Source organism: Acyrthosiphon pisum, chromosome A1, assembly GCF_005508785.2.
Source record: "Acyrthosiphon pisum isolate AL4f chromosome A1, pea_aphid_22Mar2018_4r6ur, whole genome shotgun sequence".
In the NCBI taxonomy this organism is placed as follows: Eukaryota; Metazoa; Arthropoda; class Insecta; order Hemiptera; family Aphididae; genus Acyrthosiphon; species Acyrthosiphon pisum.
Window position 1 is genome coordinate 167943786 of NC_042494.1, and position 20824 is coordinate 167964609.

At 28.5% G+C, this 20824-nt stretch overlaps 1 protein-coding gene and 1 non-coding gene across 6 annotated transcripts; both read left to right on the top strand.

Moving 5' to 3' along the window:
* Nucleotides 1-3605: 3605 nt before the first annotated feature.
* On the top strand, nucleotides 3606-16372 carry LOC100572365. 5 transcript variants are annotated; one of them, XM_016802618.2, is made up of 11 exons: nucleotides 3606-4071; nucleotides 4173-4236; nucleotides 4325-4415; nucleotides 4548-4681; nucleotides 7986-8198; nucleotides 9580-9711; nucleotides 9861-10007; nucleotides 10122-10232; nucleotides 10375-10485; nucleotides 14409-16204; nucleotides 16273-16372. In XM_016802618.2, exons 3-11 carry the CDS (start codon nucleotides 4349-4351, stop codon nucleotides 16352-16354), a joined length of 2793 nt encoding a protein of 930 aa, XP_016658107.1. In that variant the 5' UTR covers nucleotides 3606-4071; nucleotides 4173-4236; nucleotides 4325-4348; the 3' UTR covers nucleotides 16355-16372. The 5 variants fall into 5 exon arrangements, with proteins under 5 accessions (XP_016658107.1, XP_008180825.2, XP_016658108.1 ...); XM_008182603.3 differs by having other exon boundaries at nucleotides 9580-9705; XM_016802619.2 differs by having other exon boundaries at nucleotides 3606-4062.
* Nucleotides 5797-5868, top strand: TRNAD-GUC. Its single transcript has one exon. It is a non-coding gene; the product is annotated as a tRNA-Asp (tRNA).
* Nucleotides 16373-20824: the final 4452 nt, after the last annotated feature.

The following is a 20824-nucleotide window of genomic DNA, read 5'->3' on the forward strand; positions in this document are numbered from 1 at the left end:
AGACGGAGACAAGGCGGGTGTGGTGTCCTCTTAACAAGGCTGGGCAAGTTAATGATTTTTTTTTAACTCAGTTAAGTTAAGTTAATATGCACCAATAACAAAAAGTTAAAAGTTAAAAGTTAATTTAACTATAGGTTAACTCAGTTAAGTTAAAAGTTAATACACAATTTTTGTTAACTTTTTATTAAGTTAAAAAAAAGTTGATTAGTTTATACAACGCTAACATACATAATTTTTTCCAACCCAAAACTAAATTATAGACTATAGTGTTTATATTTTATACAGTGTTTCCATATTAGTTAAATTCGAATTATATACATTTTTTACTTTAAACAATTCACGGTAAATATTTTTTGACATGAAAATGAAATATGATAAAATTAAAAACAAAATAAATACACTTAACTTACTTCTTGAAATGAAAAATGAACTCGTTAATTTCACGTTAATTAAAAAAGAAATTTAGTAAGTTAACAGTTAAGTTAATGAAAAGCCAAAATTAACTAGTTAAGTTAAAAAGTTAATATTAAATTAACTTATTAACTTAACTTTAACTTTTTAACTCGTTAATGCCCAGCCTTGCCTCTTAATGTATAATATTATGTTAAAGATCCGTAAGCAATTTGTTAACTTGTCGTGGAGTGTGATAAGATCATGCAGTATTATCATACTGTTAAAAATAACAGTATCTAATAATAATTTATATTAGATTCTGAGCGGAGCGAGGAAGCTATTGTTTTTACAATGGTGTTTATTTTTTTTTTCTTCTTTTTATATCCTGTATACGAAATTTCTTCCAGAAGGAGTGTTTCGATTTCAACATATAGTACCTTATCTTTTAGAAAATTGGATCAAGATAGTACTTTAGAGAGGTCATTTTTCGATTTTCTCAATAATTCTTTAATGTCACGGGAAAAACCACCGGAAAATTACGAAAAAACGCTAAAATTGGGATTTTAATGTCTAACGCTTTATATATCACCATCCAAACGAATAAAAAATTATAATATTTTAATATTAATTCAACTTACATGATAAAATAAATAATAACAAAATATAAAATATCCAGACTGACGAAGATCATTCATCGCCTAGAAAAAAAATATAGCACGCTACTCGTTATTTTCCACATCGAAGTAAATATATGAATCGTAAATATTTAATAATAAGTACTTAGGTAACCATTATTGCATATATATTATTATATACCAAGTGGAAATTGTGTAGTTTTTACATTTTATTCGTTTTATGGTGATAAACTAAGTGTTACGCAGAATCGGTTGAAAAAGTTTGAACTCCATGTTTTCGCTGAATGACAGATAGTATTTAAATACACATTTTCAGATAAATTTCAAATTTTTAACACCTTCGATACGCGCATGCGCAATACAACATACTTGTTTTTAAATGGTAACATCAAATCTTTTTTACATATTCGGATAGAGTATTTTTTAAAGTTAAAGTTTTTTTCTAATTACAAATTTGGCATATTATGAAATTTAACGATGAAATTTAATATTTATGAGGAATAAATGTATATCGAACAGGAATTATACTATCTTACAAAGGTGGGCATTAACTAGTTAAAAAGTTAAAGTTAAGTTAAAAAGTTAATTTTTTTTTAACTTTTTAGTTTATATTCTAATCAACTTATGAACTTAACTAGTTTAATTTACAGTTGAAATAACTTAGCTTTTATCAGTTAATTTTTAAAAAAAATCCATTAAGTTAAAAACATTTTGAAAATTTTCGTTTATACGTGAATAATACTATAAAAATATTACTATCAGTATAAAATAAAAATATTCCAATACAAAAACACATACATTTCTGTTCTATTTCTTGATAACATAATTTTGTGTATATTAACTATTAATATATTTTATTAAGTTGTAAATTATATATTATGCGAGTTGCAACTATAAATGTTTTTAATATAATAAATAATTTTAAATTACAAATTGACAATTTTTATGTTTTAATGTTATATAACTTATAATATATATTATGAAGGTCATGTACTCATATTCACGTATTATAACATTCGATTGCTATACGATAAAAAATATATTTGTTAAATTATTAATTTGAGATGAGTATAGTTTAAATTATTAAATAACAGTAAAGTAAAAATAAAATGGTATAAGTACAGTGTACATTATGATAAAAGTTCAATAAAATTATTTTTTTAAATTTATATATTAAAAACTAGAAAGACACATTCACTCTTTTTGTGATTTACATACTAATTTAAAAAAAAATAGATTAACTTTTTTTAAACTGAGTTAAGTTAATATTTTTTTCTATATTAACTTTTAACTTATCGAGTTAAATTTATAATTTGTTAACTGTTAACTTTTAACTTATCGATATTGTGTCCTCTTAACTTAACTTAACTTGAGTTAATTATTTTCATTAACTTACCCACCTTTGCATTTTGCTCTAAGTAGCTTAAGGGGAATTGGTATAAAAAAAGGTACTTTTGGAGGCAACTGATCCATGCCCTTTTTTTCATTGACTAGAGCCCCCTTAAGGTTTATTTCATGATACGGAATTTAAATATATTGAAAAAAATTATAACAAAGAAAATTTATGTTTAGATTGGTCAAATTTACATTAGTTTTGATTTTTGACAAAACCTGCTGCAGCCCCCTTAACTGACTTAAAAAAAAATTAGGTTAACTGTTCACTTTAAACTTTTTAAAATGTTTTCCATTAACTTAACTCAGTTAAAAATTATCATTAACTTACCCAGTCTTGCAATATTGGATATTCACTCGATTTCTCATGTAGCGGTTTTGTTATTTTATTGTTATTCAAAAACGAATAACTGTAGATATATGAATATTTTACTGAATGTTTATATTTTCATTTTCTATGCACCATAAAATTTTGAAAATATTTTGACTCTTTTTGAGATATTTACGGACATTGTCAGTCTTAAATTTTTTTAGTTTTTTTTCTATAAATATCAATAAAATTGTATTTGTTGGGTAAAAAAGTGTGAAAATGTATTGAAAGGCTCTTGATATATTGTTAAAATAGCAGTTGAAAGTTTAAAATACATAGGCACAATTTTTTTATAAGCATTTAAAGTTCGAATTTTGACAAAATTTATTAAATTTAAAATTTCATAATTATTTGTAGTTAAAAATGTATAAAATGTTCAACTTTTATATAGCTAAGGATTGACAATTTAAAACAACGTTCCATGTAGGTAAATAGTTAAATATATAAATTACTTTATTCACAATAATTATCAAATATACTTAGTAATATCATAGGCTGACTGACCGTTTTCGCTCAGAATCGTTTTTCTTATACAATGATATTATATCATTGAATTCAAATTTAAAACCATCCATTACAGTGACCCACTTGTAACCTACTGTACAGCAGAGGGACATCCACTTACCCACTTTTTTTTTTAAATATTTGAATCTAATATTAAATTATGCAATAAATCTTAAGCACTAATACAGTCATAAGTAATATATTACTTATAACTGTATACATATTTCATTCAATTTTAAAATATATTTTTAAATTGCATGAAATTTATATTCTTGAAATATTTTACTTCTATGAAAAATTAAAAAAAATATTGATTTTGTCTTAAAGGTTATAGTTATCAACTTAATATAATTAGGGAAATTTAGGGCTAAATAAATTGTAATCAAGGGGGCTAATCCCTAGTTGTGCCACTGAACGTCATACACACAAAAAACAAACATGCCAGGAGGAAAGACTTTTATATACACCCAAAAGCACAACATAATATGAACCTCTGAGTCATTTATACTCCGATAATAAATTAACTGCTGTATGTCAATAATTCTCCCACTCGATGACGAATTTCGATCACGCACCGTCCTACGGACATGAGCCGTTTTTACCACAAACGATGACCAATTTATTTTTATATCACGTATTCGTTTGCATGATCATCATTTATCACGTATTTTTCAAGATTCAATATTCTGTACAAAATAAGCATTTGAAGTTATGTTGTACTGAACACTGACACTGCAAGGGCACATTTCACATGATTAATTCCCAACGGTAACATTGGTACCTATTTTTATTTTACATTAGAATCATCCCAAAACATACTGCAGTTTACTACTATTGTTACTAATTTAATTTTTACCATTAAAACATTTATTTTCCAGTTTTCCAAGACTCCGGGCATAAATAATATAGCACCTATATATTTTGTAATATTTGAACCTTAAGGTAAGAATATTTCGTATACCTATATTATATAATGAGTTACTTATTCCAATAATATTTTGCCTTAACCATAATACCTATGCTTCACTAGGTTTATTATTATATTATAACAAATATGGCTGAATTAATCGAATTAAAACTTAAAGTATGGGGATTTGAACAGTTTGTTGAACGTATTAACGGTAAGCACAACTTACGATTTTACTGTGTTGCGTGTACATAAATAACTTTGAATATTTCAACTTGTCATAATTAATAGTAGGTACAATGATAAATGTGTATATTAATCTTTTCAACCACTAAATTTTTTTTAGTACAAGAAATTGATTCAACAGATTTTCTCACTTTAATTGAGCTTATGGTTACCAAATTATTACAAAAATCAACACTGGGTCAACAGTCAACATTTATTGATATTCTGAGGCAACTGAATGAGAAACATAACAAGGTAAAGGTATTATTATTATAGCCATCTATTTTTTTTTACTGCTGATACCGGTACCTATAAACTTACTGCTGACCACTGCTACCAACATTTATCACGTGAATTTTTTAGATAATATAATACTATTATTATACAATAATATATACAATTGGTTGCTATTGGTTACAGTTTATAAATTTATAATAGAAATAGGAGAAATAATTGTTAATATTGTGTATATAAATGGTTTCCATTGGTAACTCTAGTGATGATCAAAATTGGTCTTGGTCTTGCGGTCTCGCAAGACTCTTGCTGCAAGTCCAAGACCAAGACCAAGATTAGGCTTGCAAGAACAAGACCAAACCAATACCGAAGCTGCAAGACCAAGACCAAAACAAGACCATCACTGCAAGACTCTTGCAGTCTTGCAATTTTTTTTTTCCCTCGAAAACACATTAGTGTACCTATCTAGATTATAATTATTATTTTTTTTTAGATTATTATTATAATTTATAACGAAAATAATAAGAATTTATTTGTATTGTTATGAAATTTTATCAGTACCTATTCGAGGAAATGGCGAATTATTGGAAAAAGATTAAAAATATAATGAGAATTAATATTACAAAATAACATACTAATTTACAATTACTGAAAAATTATTCTATTTTCCCAAAATTGATAAAAACGTTGAAAGTTGTTTTGCTAATAGAATAATATATGTCCATAACACACCTTTACTTTGAATCGAATATACTAATAATTGCTGAAAGTCATTACGGACTACGGTAGGTATCATTTTAATAGGAAGTACGTTTTTATTTTCTTTCATAGCTTGTGTGATTTTTCTGAACTAGACATTGTGTTCTTAAACTAGTGTCTTATACAGTACCTATAGCATTTCGTTAGTGTCGTAAACTTGTTGTCTATTAGTAATTACTGTATTAATACACCTTGTTATAGTTGTTGTTATTGTACCTTTAAAATGAGTGACATTGAAGATGTAGTGGACCAAAGCGAGTGTGTGAATGAATTGGAAGATAATAACCAACTGATGCGGGGCTTCGGTGATGACGGCGTGGTTGCTCACGGTAGGCCGATCGTTGTGGCGAGGAGGAGGTGTGGATCGTGGGTGGCTCTCCTCGGTAGTATAGTGGTAAGTATCCCCGCCTGTCACGCGGGAGACCGGGGTTCGATTCCCCGCCGGGGAGCCAATTTCATGCGGCTACGGTGATGACGGCGTGGTTGCTCACGGTAGGCCGATCGTTGAGGTGAGGAGGAGCTGTGGATCGTGGGTGGCTCTGCCGGCAGTGACACTCACAATAAAATAATTTAACACTATACAGTGGGTTAAACGAAATAGCCCTGTGGCTTTTTATTTCGTACAACTAAAAAGACTTAATAGAAGCAAAATAATACACAAAAGTGTTCGTGGTCACCGATGGTGGTTTTGTTCTAGCGATCGGCGGGTTGTCGGTTCGACGGTGTGTGTTGAGGTCGTCGTTGGCAAACGGTCAACGTACGAGAGAGCGAGTCCTCCACGGCCGGTACTCGTTCCGCGCGACTTCGTGGGCTTGGAATCAAAGAGTTCTATATCAAAAAATTTCAAAAATGGTTTTTTTTTTCCGTTCAATCAAGATTTATTTTTCTCTATCTTTTAGTCTTAGAAAAAATGTAATCGATCCCATATTTAAAAAGTTACTAGAAACAAAAGGTTCTATGTGACCCTTATCCAAACAATGTGTTGGATAAATCGATAGAACATTTTGTTTTTAAATTTATATTTAAATGAAAAAGTGTTATCTAATAAACAAAATAGTTATCGGAAATAAGTATATGTAAATATACAATAGTTATCGTGCAACTTTGTTGTTGTTATTTATAAAAATTGTCGCATTTCACACGCGGTACGTCGATGGTACTAATTACGAACAAAGGTAATTACCCTGGATGACCAGGTCAGTACCTATATAAAATTAAAATTAAGTTACAACAAATCAATTAATTTGGAATCAATATGTTCTATCGATAGAACGTTTTATTTAAAAAAATAGAATTGGGAACAAACAGTTATATCAGTAGAATCTTTTGTTTCTAGACTAGGAATTTTAAAGTTATTTAATAATTTGAGTACTTAAAAGAATTTATTTTTGCAATATCTATTAATAAATTGATAGCACGGAAGTTTGCGGATTTTTTGAAGCCAAATATTTCAAAATCGCTTGGGCAAAAATACGTTATTTTAATTTTTGAATCTTAAAAACGCTCTTCTGAACAATTTTGATATTGTCACTTAGAAATATTTGATTCCAAGCCCGCGATTTGCCTTCCCGTCCCGCCTTGTGCCCTTTTGGTATGGTGGGAGAGTCGGCGGTGTCGCGCTGTCGTAGCCCGTGGTGGCAGTTGACAAAAGCGCAGACCGGTCGCTGCGGTACCTGTACTTTCTACTAGTTGCCGCTGCGTACCGTGTCACAACGTTTTAAAAGTAAATTTAGTGATTATTATGGAATAATATGTTTAAACAATGAAATTTCAGGTTTTATAAATTGTGCGAAATAAAAAAAGAAGAAAATAAAAATATTTAAAAACAACAATTTAATTTTTATAAACATTATATTGGTCAATAACTAGTAATTAGCAATTAGTTATAACCTATTGATATTTATTATAAACGCAATAGGAACTTAGAAAGTTAATTATGCTGGTAAATTGATTCATACAACTATACAAGTAAAATAATATAAGCATAATTTAAAATGCAAAGTTTTAAACGAGTATAATAAAAATTAAATTGTTTGACTTGTTTTATGTTAATGTTTGATTTATGAATATACTATGTAATATATTGGACTAAGTTTCATCTTACAGATCATAGCAAAAAATGTACACACAGCTAAAACTGGTATTTAGTTTTTTTTTTTTTATATATTTTGTGAAAATTGCAAGAGTCTTGCAAGAGTCTTGCGCAAGACCAAGACCAAGACCAAGACTGAGTCTCCAAGACCAAGACCAAGACCAATATTAAGGTGTATATCCAAGACCAAGACCAAGATTTTGAAAGTAGGTATTGGTCTTGGTCTTGTTTTAATCATCACTAGGTAACTCGGGCAAATGAGGTAGGTATATATAACGTATCAGCATGCATCAAATCGTCGCGTTTACGGTTTCAAACAAAGAAATTATATCTTAAAACAAAAATGGAAGTTTAATGTATGTATACAGCTTATATATGTTGGTACTCAAAAATTACTTAACCGATTTTGTGAAAATTTAAAATTGTTCTTGGACTTAATATAGACATATTTATAGTTTATATTTTATTTTTAAGGTGCGTGAAATAAGTGAGCAAATCTACAATATAGAATCATGCAAAAATTATTTAGCTAAGCTGATTGAATGTTCAGGTGAACAACCTGAACCTGTAAAAACCGTTATACAAGAACTAGTCGATGCCAAGGTGGAGCTAGAACAGTTTTTTGTGAATTTGTTATCAATTGGTTATAAAACTACCATGTGCATTCATTGTGGTTGTGGCCTCAAGGTATCATTTATTATATATAATCAACTTTAAATGAGCACAAAACACGAAAAAATATATTTTTTTAATTTGAAAAATGTTAAATTCTAAGAAACATATTTTTTTTTTTTTGATATAGGTTCTATGTTTCTACTCGCATTATTCAATGGTCTATGGAGGAATTTAATAAAGGCACATGATGTCATTGGGCCGGGATCGCCATAATCGCTTACATTATACGTGTGAAAGTTGCTTCCAACACATAGTTAAAAATAGTTTTTTTTCCTTTAAAGCAATGCTTGAAACTGAAAATATTTTTTCCTATTTCGGTTTCGGTTATTGGTATTTATTTTTCCGATTTAGATTTTTATTTTTTCTGTTTTTGTTTTTGGTTTTGAATACCGGTTTTTGTTTTTTCCAATTTCAATTTCGGTTTTGATTACCGGTATTGATTTTTTTCGATTTTGTTTTCGGTTTTGGTATCGATTTGTAACGATTTTAACCGGTATTTCAAATCGGTATCCAATATCGGTTTCAAGCATATTAGGTTTAAAGTATATATTATTGAATTTTTGTTGTACGCATGTGATGTGCTTTTAATTTTTTATGGCATTGCACCAAAGAAGTTATTGTATGCAAATGAATTTTAAATTTTATTTAAATATTTTAAATCTTATAGTAGTATTTTTTGTTGCCTATGTAAGCCTCTGTAATTGCAGCAGTCACTTATCTGATCCAGAAATTCATCAAGGGGGGGGGGGTGGTAATTAAAATGTAATTTGATATCCATATTTTAAAACGACAACATTTTTGTACTTGAGAAAACAACACTCATTTTACAGATCTGGTGACTGGTACAGCAAAAATAAAAAATTTCAAAATAATGAAAATACTCATTTAAAATTAAAAATATAATAAGGTTACATAAATTTACATTTTACACAATAGTATATAATATTTCAATAAAATAACAATAAAAATAAAATATTAAATTCAAATGCACCCGTTCGGCTTTTTGGCACTACATTAAATATCAAATAGATGCAATTCTTTCTATAACTAACATTAAACATCGAAACATATTTAAAATCCTCTTCACAATTTTACTTTAATGACAATAATATCATGAAATATACTTAGTAATATTACATAGGCCGTCTTCTTTCAGAATTGTTTTGATTTGTCATTACATTAGGTGGTTAGTTTTTTTTTACATTGAATTTTTACCAAGTCTCATTTAATGGTTGTAATCTTCTTTAACTGTTCTAAGTTCTAACTACAATAGTTTAATTTTTAACAATAATTTGAAGAAAATATTTTTTTGTGATGTGTGATCCTTTAATTCTTTTTTCTATGCATATATTTTGACATTAAAAATTCAAATTATTTTAATATTTGTTTACAGAAATATATTGAACCCTTGAGGAAATCACTTATGTTAAATGAAATGAAGATTGATGGAATTCGATCACCACCACCACCACCCCTTAAGCAAACTACTGCAGTTTTAGATAATCAGCAGCAAGTAACGGTAAAGGTTAATTGATTTCTTTATACGTGAACATTTATAAATTTGGTTTTATTAATAGTTACTACTTACTATTGGTATGATAAAACTAATGTTTTCGTCAAAACTATTTTATAATTGATTAAATTTATAATAAATGTATCGGTACATCTATACAGGAGTCCATAAATATTCCAATTGAATCTTGCAATTATAATCCCGCCGAAACCACCCTCGAAGTTGGTTCTATGGAAGCAGACAGCATATTACCGCGTTCGATGGACATGGGTGGTAAGAACGATGTAGCCGTGAATGAAAAAAATCCCGTAAGTGAATTTTCGTTATGGGACTTTAATTGACCCACTCAATTGTAGCTGTGTTTAGATATACATTTAAATGTCTATATATTATTAATTTTTACCGACGGTTGTTATATATAGGACCAACGTCGTAAGCGACCATCAATTCCAGTGAGCATCGAGTTATGTGACGATTGGCACAACATTGCTACCACGTCAAGGGACGCAGACTGGAATTCCAGCATGACTCTCGTGAGTTCCTCGTTTCGAATAAATAAAATTACCCATATGATATTATTACATACAATTTTTCGTGTTCTGCGTCCGCTCATCACTTATTCGCTTACATACGCAAACATTTGTTGTAATAATATCGTCGGTATGTGTGTTTTAGTCTGATAACAGTTCGTCGCAATCGAAACGCCAAAGGATTTCATCTAACTCATCATCGTTCAAACTCGAATATGACTTAAGTCTCGAGTGTACAACACCTGTATCGATCGATGTAAGATATAATAGTTTAATTTTTATTAAATGCAATTTAATAAAATGTAGTTAAACTACGTAATTTTTTTCTAAAATTTTCATTACGTTTTAGATTCTGAGAGGATTTATTTTATTCTAGATAAATTTACTGATTTTACAATTATGTGTGGTTTCGTTGTTATTATTATTGTGTCTGTGTTCACGATAAGTAGGTATAGTCAAAATAATTTTTCAATTTTCAACTTCAGTAACTTTTCTAGCCAGAAATTTAGTTGGTGCATTCGAGAGGTCAAAATTGAAAATTCCCAGTTATTTTCGTAAAAATAAAATTAAGTAAAAACGTGAATTTTATGCAAAATCTATTTAGTTTTTCTGTTGTAACTCAAAAATGAATAATTACAGATATTTGCAATTTTTACCGAATATTTATATTAACAATTATAATAATTAAAAACACTTTTAATTAGAACTCGATTTGATCAATATATATAGTCATACTTTCCATAATTTAAATTTGTATTTGTTTTTTATTAACTAGGTACTGTCGATAAACAATTATTTGGTATGTCAAAATAATTGAAAATATATTACAAAAGTCGAGCACAAATTCACAGTAATTTTTTATGGGCTTCTGAAGTTAGAAATTCGATAAAATTCGTCAAAAAACTACCGTATATAAGTACTTGAAATTTTCACCAAATCTTTATTTTATCATTTTCTATACCAACATGATACAATTTTAAATAATGTTAACTCTTTTTGAGTTATTTATATACATTATTTGACAATTTATTACAAACATTAAAAGTTTAAATTTTGATAAAATTGATAAAAATCTCGAAGTTACAAATTTATAAAATATTTAATTTTTATAGCTAATTGAAAAATTAAAACAAGATTTATTATACTATTAGTTTCTACTATAACCAACAAATTTATAAAAAAAACTAAGAGTATCTACACTACATGCAGATACATCGGTACATGTATATGTCTTATTTCTACTGAATATAGTTGACATAAGAATGTCAATGTCAATTTGGTATTAGATACGAGGAGACGAGGATTAAACTGTAGGTAACTTTTTTTAACACGTGTAAAAAATAAACAAGTTTCAAAGACCGCAATTATTTATTGAGTTACATTTTTTTTAAATGTTTAATTTAAACGACAGAATGGTCATTTACAACACTTTTAGTGATGGAGAATAAAGGACGGTGTGTACTGAAATATGAAACTTATTCATGAGTTTCAACAGCTATGACCAATGTATGATAAAGCAAGAGACCACTTTTTTGGATAATGTGTTTTTACCTTAATATTAATCATATAATTAGAATAACAAACATTACAAAAAAGGAAGTGTCGCGAGTACGTACGGATAAAGTGAAACTTTTTTACAGAGGGTACGAAAAAAAACCGACACGACACACGTTTCTTGTATAAAAAAGAATAAATATATCATAACAAATTCATCAAATTTTGTTTCCCTGATCGGGATCGAACCTGCCATCGGAGCGTAACTGCCACGTCCTTTTTTATATATACCCTCTGTATTAAAGTTTCACTTCAAAAATTTAAATTTAAAAATGACAACTTACAAGTAGATATACAAATAATCGTGTGTAATAACTTGCAATGTAATATAATATTTGATAAAATTTGAGATTCAATTTGTAAAAATCATAAAAACAAATTTAAATTATAAATATAAATATAAAAAAATTCGAATGAAAATAAATAATTGTGTACCTATCCAATTTTATTTGTCGTGTAATCAATCAGATCATTTGCGTACAAACGTTTATATATTATATTATAATAGAAACATAGAATGTTAAATATATTTATACATAGACCGTAGGTGAAGGAGATGCGTATCTACTGCCGAAAACCAGTACAACTGAGATGATAGGTACCTACCTATCGAATTTGTAATGAAGCTTACTAAAATTACAAATACCGATAATACCTCCTGACATCGTTGAACAAACGATTAACCAATATTAGTTATATTTATATAATTTATAATGAATCACGGAAAAAAAAACCAAATTTTTATATCTCGCTATATTATGTTATATTTTATTAGACATAAGTTTTAATTTTCTAATTAAAAATTTTGATCAATAATCCAACTGCCCAGGTGTTCTATCTGTTGAATACTATCGTCAGTGGCGTATATTGGGGTGGGGCCTAGTGGGCTGCAGCCCCCCCCCCCACCCCCAAATTACAGTCTTTTTAAATAGAACAACAATATATTTTATTAGGTACTATTATTAATAGATCACTTGCTAGTTTCTATCTACTATAGCCCACCTCAACAATTATTTGTGTATAGGTACGCCACTGACTATCGTAACCTAATTAGTGCATTTTGAATAATTAAAATAATATATATATTTTTATAATTAAAAATAACTATTATAATACTTTTATAATTAAAAACGAGCTTAACTATGTTATACTATGTTTTGGGAGTAGTATTTCCGTGTTGGAAAAATTGTTATAGGTAATTTTTATTATTTCTGCTTAATTTAACTGAACAAATTATCAATCTTTATTATTTTTTATTATTTAATATAATTTATGTCTGTATAGACAATTTTTTAAACAGTACCTATAACCTATTTGAAATTATTATTATTATAATTTTAGACTGTAGTAATTATGTTTGTATTGACAAATTTTAAAGCATGCAACTTATATTAAATTATTATTCTTATTATTGTATTGTGACAAATTTTTAATATGTATTTAAAAATTATAAAATGTTCAATTTTTATAGCTAATGATTGAAAATTTAAAACAACGATTCTCATAATTAATAGTTTAGATTGAAACCAAACAATGTGAACAATATATAAATAGTATTTATATATAAATTGTTTGAATTGACGTAACTTATTGTAAAAATGTAAAAAAAGGTTTAAATATTTTTCTTATATATTTTCAAACTTACTTTTATATACCTTAGGTATGTATACTAAAAATTAATATTTAAAATATTTAAAAAAATACAATAATGTGTGAATAATTTGAGATAAATACGTAATATAGTAAAATACAAAAGTTTGGTTTTTTATTTTTATGATTTTTTTCTTTTGGTTTTTTATTTTTTTGGTTTTTTTTCCTTGGTTTTTTTTCCGTTCACCTTTATGATGAGTTATTTTTATCATTAATACATTTATTATACAACTATACCTAATGTTACTAATATATCACACGCCACCGCGATTCCGACAACGTTCGAATAATCGCTAATTTCCAGGAACCGGTTCCCACTGTCGACGCACACACATTAAACGCTAATGACGCCATGGTAACATTCTCGGTGTCGCACAAATTAACAGAATGACTCCCAGCCATAAGACATATACATGTCAATATACAAACACAGTTTTATTTAAGTATAGATATTTGAACAAATAATAACAATTTTAGTTATTTTGTTGTAATTTATAAATATTATTCGTGGGTACTTGAAACTTTTAAAGTACCTACCTACAATATTATATTTTTACACTCAAAGACATAATTTAAATGCAAGTTCTAGATAAAAATTAATTCAACCAACTTACTGGCTACTGTATTACTTACAATAAATTACTTAAATAGTTATAATATCATAAAATATGCTTAGTTATAATATAGACAGATAACCATATTCTCTTTGAATCTTTTTTTGTACTTTTAAAGTATATTATTATATTTTGTAGACACAATGACATTTTTAAATGCAATTGTTTTGTAATATTAAAATTAATTAAAACTTACTCGCTACTGTATTATTACATAATTTACAATAATTAAATAAATTACTTTAATAGCAATGATCATCTCATAAAATATACTTAGTTATAATACAGGTTGACAGACGCTTCTTTTAGAATTGTTTTTCGTATAGAATAATTCTTTATTCCTGTTTTGTTTTGTTTTTAGTCAACAAGTTATAGAAGAACGGACGACGATGAAGAAGACGACAACAATAGCCAATTGTCAAACACCACCCAGGCATCGACAATTGAAACTGTAAAACTTGGTCAATGGAAACCATATTATTGCAGATTCATAATAGAAAATATCGTATTGAAGACCGAGATTGAACAGAATATTTTGGAATGGACTAGCGATGCCACGAAGTCAGCTTCAAGCATCGATTCACACAATGTTCTGTTTAGAGAACGTTTACAAAAAGGTTATGAAACGACTATACAAAATATTCCGATTCATTCAACATTTTGTAGAAATCAGGAGCTAAAAGAAAATTTATATAGTACAAACAATAAAGAGCGGCGGCGGATCGCAGCCCCAACCGGAATGGTTAATTTGTACAAGGCACTTCATGTATTCGAACACAAACACAATTGTAAATTTAAATTTTTACCGTCGTCCATTGGCAAATGCCTTATAGAGTACACTGAAAACGCAGACCTGGATTTGGATCCACTGCACTCAGTCAGTAATAACGTCTTGGATGTTTTGCGTTACCCCTTACGGTATGGTCTGATACCGGAGAAGTATTGGTTAGATCTTGAGATGTTTCTAGAGTCCGTTTTCTTAAAAAATAATTATTTTGATTCCGAATCTACACGTAGGGTTGAGACTGAGAGTGGCGACGATACGGTTGTTCAATTTAATTTCATAGAAGGTGAAATCGAAGCATTAGTCTTCGACTATTGGAGCAGGTCCACCATCGATCTAATGTATTATGACGAAAGCGAATCCAGACAGGATTTAAAAGGCCTACTCCGGTATTTGTTCCAGAGATTATGTATTCTATATAGGTTAGGGACTCAGAAAGAGGGTATTGGGTTATTTTTAACGAATTTTAGAGCATTAGCCAAGTTTGATCTGGATAAGGACATCATACCGGCGAATTGTCTATTATTTCTTAAAAATAACATATCAAAAGTTTGGCCGGATATCGAGACCACCGACCAGAATCTGTGGCGCGCTTTTTTTAACGAAATTAAGGTGAACTATATCTTGACAGCACGTACCTTTTCAGCAATGTTCAAAAAACTAGATCAAAGTTTCGAATTTATTATGAGCAAGGCTGCACAAGTGCATGCGATTCGGAATAATCTGTTGTCCTCCGACGTTAGTCTGTGGTACGCCTCTACTACCGTTTCCGAAAAACGTCAATCCATTGTAAGTAAAAGTGATGTGATCAGAATTTTACCAGAATATTTCGAATCACACAACAACGTCGACAGTGTGTTATGCGCTGCAATTGATAATTGTTATTACCATCACATTTTTTTGCTATCGAGATACGCGATCTTACACAACATTGACATCGCAACCAGAGTCTTAAAGCATACCGAGGTTCAAAAGTTTCTGGATAGCCGTCAACCGCAGAAAATTGAGCTGATGTCGTACGTGAAATTACCGTTGTCAGAAATTATGCAATCTAAAATGGTTTCGTGTTTCCGGCGGTTGTACATTCGAGACAGTGATAAATTCGAGGTCGAGTTCGAGATCACCGAGTTTGATGAGTTGTTGTACCAGTCGCTGAATGAGTTGATCTGCAACTGGATGAAAAACGCGCTGCGTCCGGTAATTGGTCACGATGGTCAATTTTCGCCACAGCGCTTCGAAAATCTGTATCCGTGCAATGTAATATGTGATGGCCATGGTTCACTTCCACAAGATTTCTTACGTTGCTACGCATTTGCGATTTCGTTGTACGCACACATGTACGGTCTGAACAAGAGAGAAAGTGTATCAATGAAGTACGAATCGATTATATTTATCTATTGAACCTATAATATGTTATTGAAATATATATTTTTTTATTTAGATGCTTTGAACTCGATTGTAATTTCGGACGCGATGTCTCTGTCTACTACGACAAAATCATCGCTGAATCAGACGACGTTTGATGAAAAAACAATTCTTCCCAAAAAAAATTAACTAGGACATAATATTTTAAATTTTTTCTTATATATAGTATCTGTATTTCAAATTAAATACGCATATTTTTTAAATTTAGATAATTTTTTTATTTTAATTTTAATGCAGGAGAAAAAAAGGTGGGCAAGTGAGTACCATTCTGCTGCACAGTAGTTATAGAGTCTGTCATTGTAATGGATGTATTATATTCGAATTCAATGATAAATCATTGCATACGAAAAACGATCCAGAAAGGTGACGTCGTGATATGCTATACGCATAGGTACTTGTATAAATAATCAAATTTAATAACTAAAAAAAAAAATTAATAAAAATCTAAGATAACTCATTTCTATGAATAGCATAGCTTTCCAGTAAAAACATTCTATTAAAATTTCTAATGTTGGCTATGAAAATAAAAATAATTTTTCGTATGCAGTGATTTATCATTACGATTGACTTTATATACATACCATATTATATCGTGTGTCCTTGATAACAGTATACACTGTATAATTAAATTACCCGTTTTACTCAGTACTCTATACATATTTTTAAATGTTGTTTCCGAGATATGAAACAAGACTGTTAGATCATCAATCTCCTGCAGACAGAATTCTAAAATATGTAAAGGGTACTAAGTAATGTAGGTATAACTGAGTTATAGAGTGTACCTAGTTTACGCGGACACACAGTATATTTTAACGTAAAAATAAATAATAATTTTACTATAGTTACTTCGTTGTAATTCAAAACATAGTATTAGGTGCCTGGTGTGACTCGGTGGTTTGCCTCAGTCACTAAAGTGTTCTGTGGTCAAGAATCGGCCGGCGTAGCTATAGTTCCTGGATGGGTGACCACCCGTGTTTTTAGTGGGTGTTTAGTGGTTTTTATACACGTATTCCTAAACCAACCGTACACCGTACCCCCCCCCCCCCCCCCACACACACACTAATCCCTTCAAAATCCTAATATTGGCAATAGTTGCCGACGCTTCAGATCAATAGAAATAAAACGTAGCATGCTACTCGATATTTTTCACTTCGAAGAAAACATGAATCATAAATATTTAATAATAAGTGACCATCAATTGTATATTATAATATACTTAGTGGAAATTAGGTAATTTTTACCTTTTAATCATTTTTATTGTGGTAAGCTAAGCGTTACGAAAAATCACTTAGAAAATAAAAATATATGTATCCAGTCACAAAAACATGTTTATATTAACTTGAATTTCCAACTGAAAAAAATTGCACATTTTCTGAATTATCATGCATTTTGTTAAAACTTGAACTTTAAATGCATATTATACAAAATATTCGTGCATATATTATATCTATAATATTTTTTAACTGCTATTAAAGTAGCCTCGCACTAAATGTTCAAGCTTTGAACTAAGTGAAACAATTTGTTGTACATTTTATAAGTTTTAAATCATTTTGACTTAGCTGCAGCCGGTCCCGTCAAAATATTGACCTATTTACGCGCAACTGTGCAACGTACCGTTTCTGTAATAATGAATATTTTTTAATGACTTGTTATATCAAAAGATAGGGTTTAATCTACTTACATTTTAGTGTACGTTTTATAAGTGTTAAATAATTTGGGGCTTAACTGCAGCTCATCCCGTCTACAATTTGGACTATATATTTTGTACCTGTGGCCTCGGAATCCCGTCCCGTTTCTGCAAATAATTTATATTTTTTGCTATTTTTTTTACCAAAAGATAGGGTATAATATACTTAAATTTGTGTGTAAGGTTCATAAGTTTTAAATCGATTTTGACTTAACAATAGCTCGTCCCGTCAAAATATTGACCTAATTCGAACCAAATGCAGGGAATTGAATAGAGTAAACTCTACTAAATACCTTGGATTGTATATTGATGCTAATTTAAAATGGGACGTGCACATAAATTACATTAATAATACTTTAAGAAAATTTTTCTATATATATAAATCTCTTAGATCTATTTTAACCTTTAAATTAAAAAAAATTACATACATTTCACTAGTACAATCTATTCTTTCTTATGGAATCTCTTTTTGGGGGGGGGGGACTTATCATATTCATTCTTGTAATATTGAAATCACTTTAAACTTATTACTCAAATTTATCTTCAATAAACCTGCATTATTTCCTACTGCTAATTTATATAAAGAATTAGAGGTATTCAATTTAAAAACTTTATACACAAAGAACATTTGCCTATTATTTTATAATATGAAAACATACATTGATGTTCCATGTCATAACTATAATACTCGCTTTAAGAATAATACTAATGTCATCGTTCCTAAAATGCATACAGTATTCGGGCAGCAGAGCCCTAAATATAAGTTCATATCATTTTGTATAAAATATAATTTTAATTTACATGATTTTAACAGTTTTAAAATGTATAAAAAATATATAAATAATGTTTTGCTTCACTAATTTTATCTAATGTATTTTGTATATTGTATCTTACTAAGTTTGCTTTTTAATTTTTTACTGTGGATTTTCTTTCCTCTTTTGTAATTCTCAAATGTATAACTAAATATATCTTATATATATATTAATATATCATAATATATTTTGGCTAAGGCACCTAATAAGTTTAACCTATAGTATGTACTTGTATGCTTAGACAGTTATACCTATAAGATTTAACCATTAAGCATAATTTTGATTTAATACTTTGAATTGTTATATTATCTTATTTATATTGTTCTTATTATTTTATTTTGTTACTTTTCTTTTCTTAGTTATTAGGTAACAACCTTGTATCACAGCTCTCTCTTTTCTCACAAGCTTTGCTTTTGAAAAGAGAACCAACGATCATTTAAATTATTTATTTTTTAAGTACCTTGTAATAAATTGTAAATTGTAAAATTTGGTAATATAGAAATTATTATTATTATTATTATTATTATTATTATTATTAATTCGCGCACCTGTGGCGGTGGAATACCGTTTCTGCAATAATTTATATTGTTTCCTAATTTGTTTACCAAAAGATAGGGTATAATATACTCAAATTTTGGTGTACGTTTTATAAGTTTTAAATCATTTTTGACTTAGCTGCAGCCGATCCCGTCAAAATATTGATCTAATTACGCGCACCTGTGGTGGTGGAATACCGTCTGCAGTTTCTGAATTCAAATTAAAATTTAAAACAGTGGTATTTTTGATACTTATACCAAAATATAAAAGGCAGTAGCCAAAATGTTTTTAAAAATTATATTATTGCGGAGTATTATTTATTTATTTATTTATTTATTATATAACTGGGTTAAAATGCAGTAAAACATCATTTACACCATCAAAATAACTAATAACTATTGAATATGTAAATGTAACTATAATATCTACTTACAAAGGTGGGCATTAACTTGTTAAAAAGTTAAAGTTAAGTTATAAAGTTAATTTTTTTTTTAACTTTTTAACTTAACTAGTTAGTTTTTTTTGTTTTTAACTTATTAACTTATTCAGTTAAATTTTGTATTGTCTTAACTTAACTTTTTAAAGTTAATTATTGTACAGTTAAGTTAATTTAATTTTTTTTATCATGTGTGGAACCAAGATAAAAAAACTTATTCATTCGATTTTGGTAATTTATTTTTCTAATAATATCATATCATCAATTCATAGTAATCAAATTATATTATATTCTATATAGGTACTACAGTAAAGAGTAATAATTAGTATACTATCCATTGTATGGACTGGCTATTTTCACGAATTATATTATTTAATGATCTACTCGGTATTGAATAATCCGATTTTTGTTTTATCTAATTCTCCAATTCCTAAAAACAGGTTTAAAACTAAGATATATCATAGTATTTTAATGGAAATCATTATATCAATAACATATTATACTGGTTTCTGGTGAATACGACAATAATTCCAATGGACAAAACAAAAAGTCGTCCGAGATATTTATAAATTATAATTTATATTGCCGTATTCGTTATAAATACAAGCTAACGTATGAGATTAGAAAATATTTTTGGTAGGTATTATTGGCGATTGAAAGCTTATCAATTATCAGGCCGGCCGGGGGTGGATCTGTAACGGGGAACATGTAAAATAACATATAAATGATACACAGCTACCCGTTACATCTTATCAATTTCAATCGCCAATACTATTAGCATTATTCATTGATTTTATTTTAATAATAGACTATTATATGGTACTAAATATAATAAGTCTAACTAGGATAGAAGACTTACAGTAAAATATATACTACTACTAATAATAATTAAAATCTTATCTAGAGTCTAGTATAATTATAACAAGTTTAGTATAATTTAAAGTTTATAAGTTAACCTATAACTTATAAGTTTCTGCTAACAATAAAATATAATAATAATTTTAAGTTTTATGTTTGCACAGTGCTAAGCGTCTTGGTAAATAATAATAATAATAATAATAATATTTCTTTTATTACGGAAATAAATTCCAATTAC

Bases quoted from the DNA above. Each gene is read 5' to 3' on its own strand.
- LOC100572365 (XM_016802618.2), top strand. From the start codon at position 4,349: ATGGCTGAATTAATCGAATTAAAACTTAAAGTATGGGGATTTGAACAG. The intron at 9,712-9,860 runs GTTAATTGATTT...ACATCTATACAG, and splicing joins AGCAGCAAGTAACGGTAAAG to GAGTCCATAAATATTCCAAT. The intron at 10,486-14,408 runs GTAAGATATAAT...TTTTGTTTTTAG, and splicing joins CAACACCTGTATCGATCGAT to TCAACAAGTTATAGAAGAAC.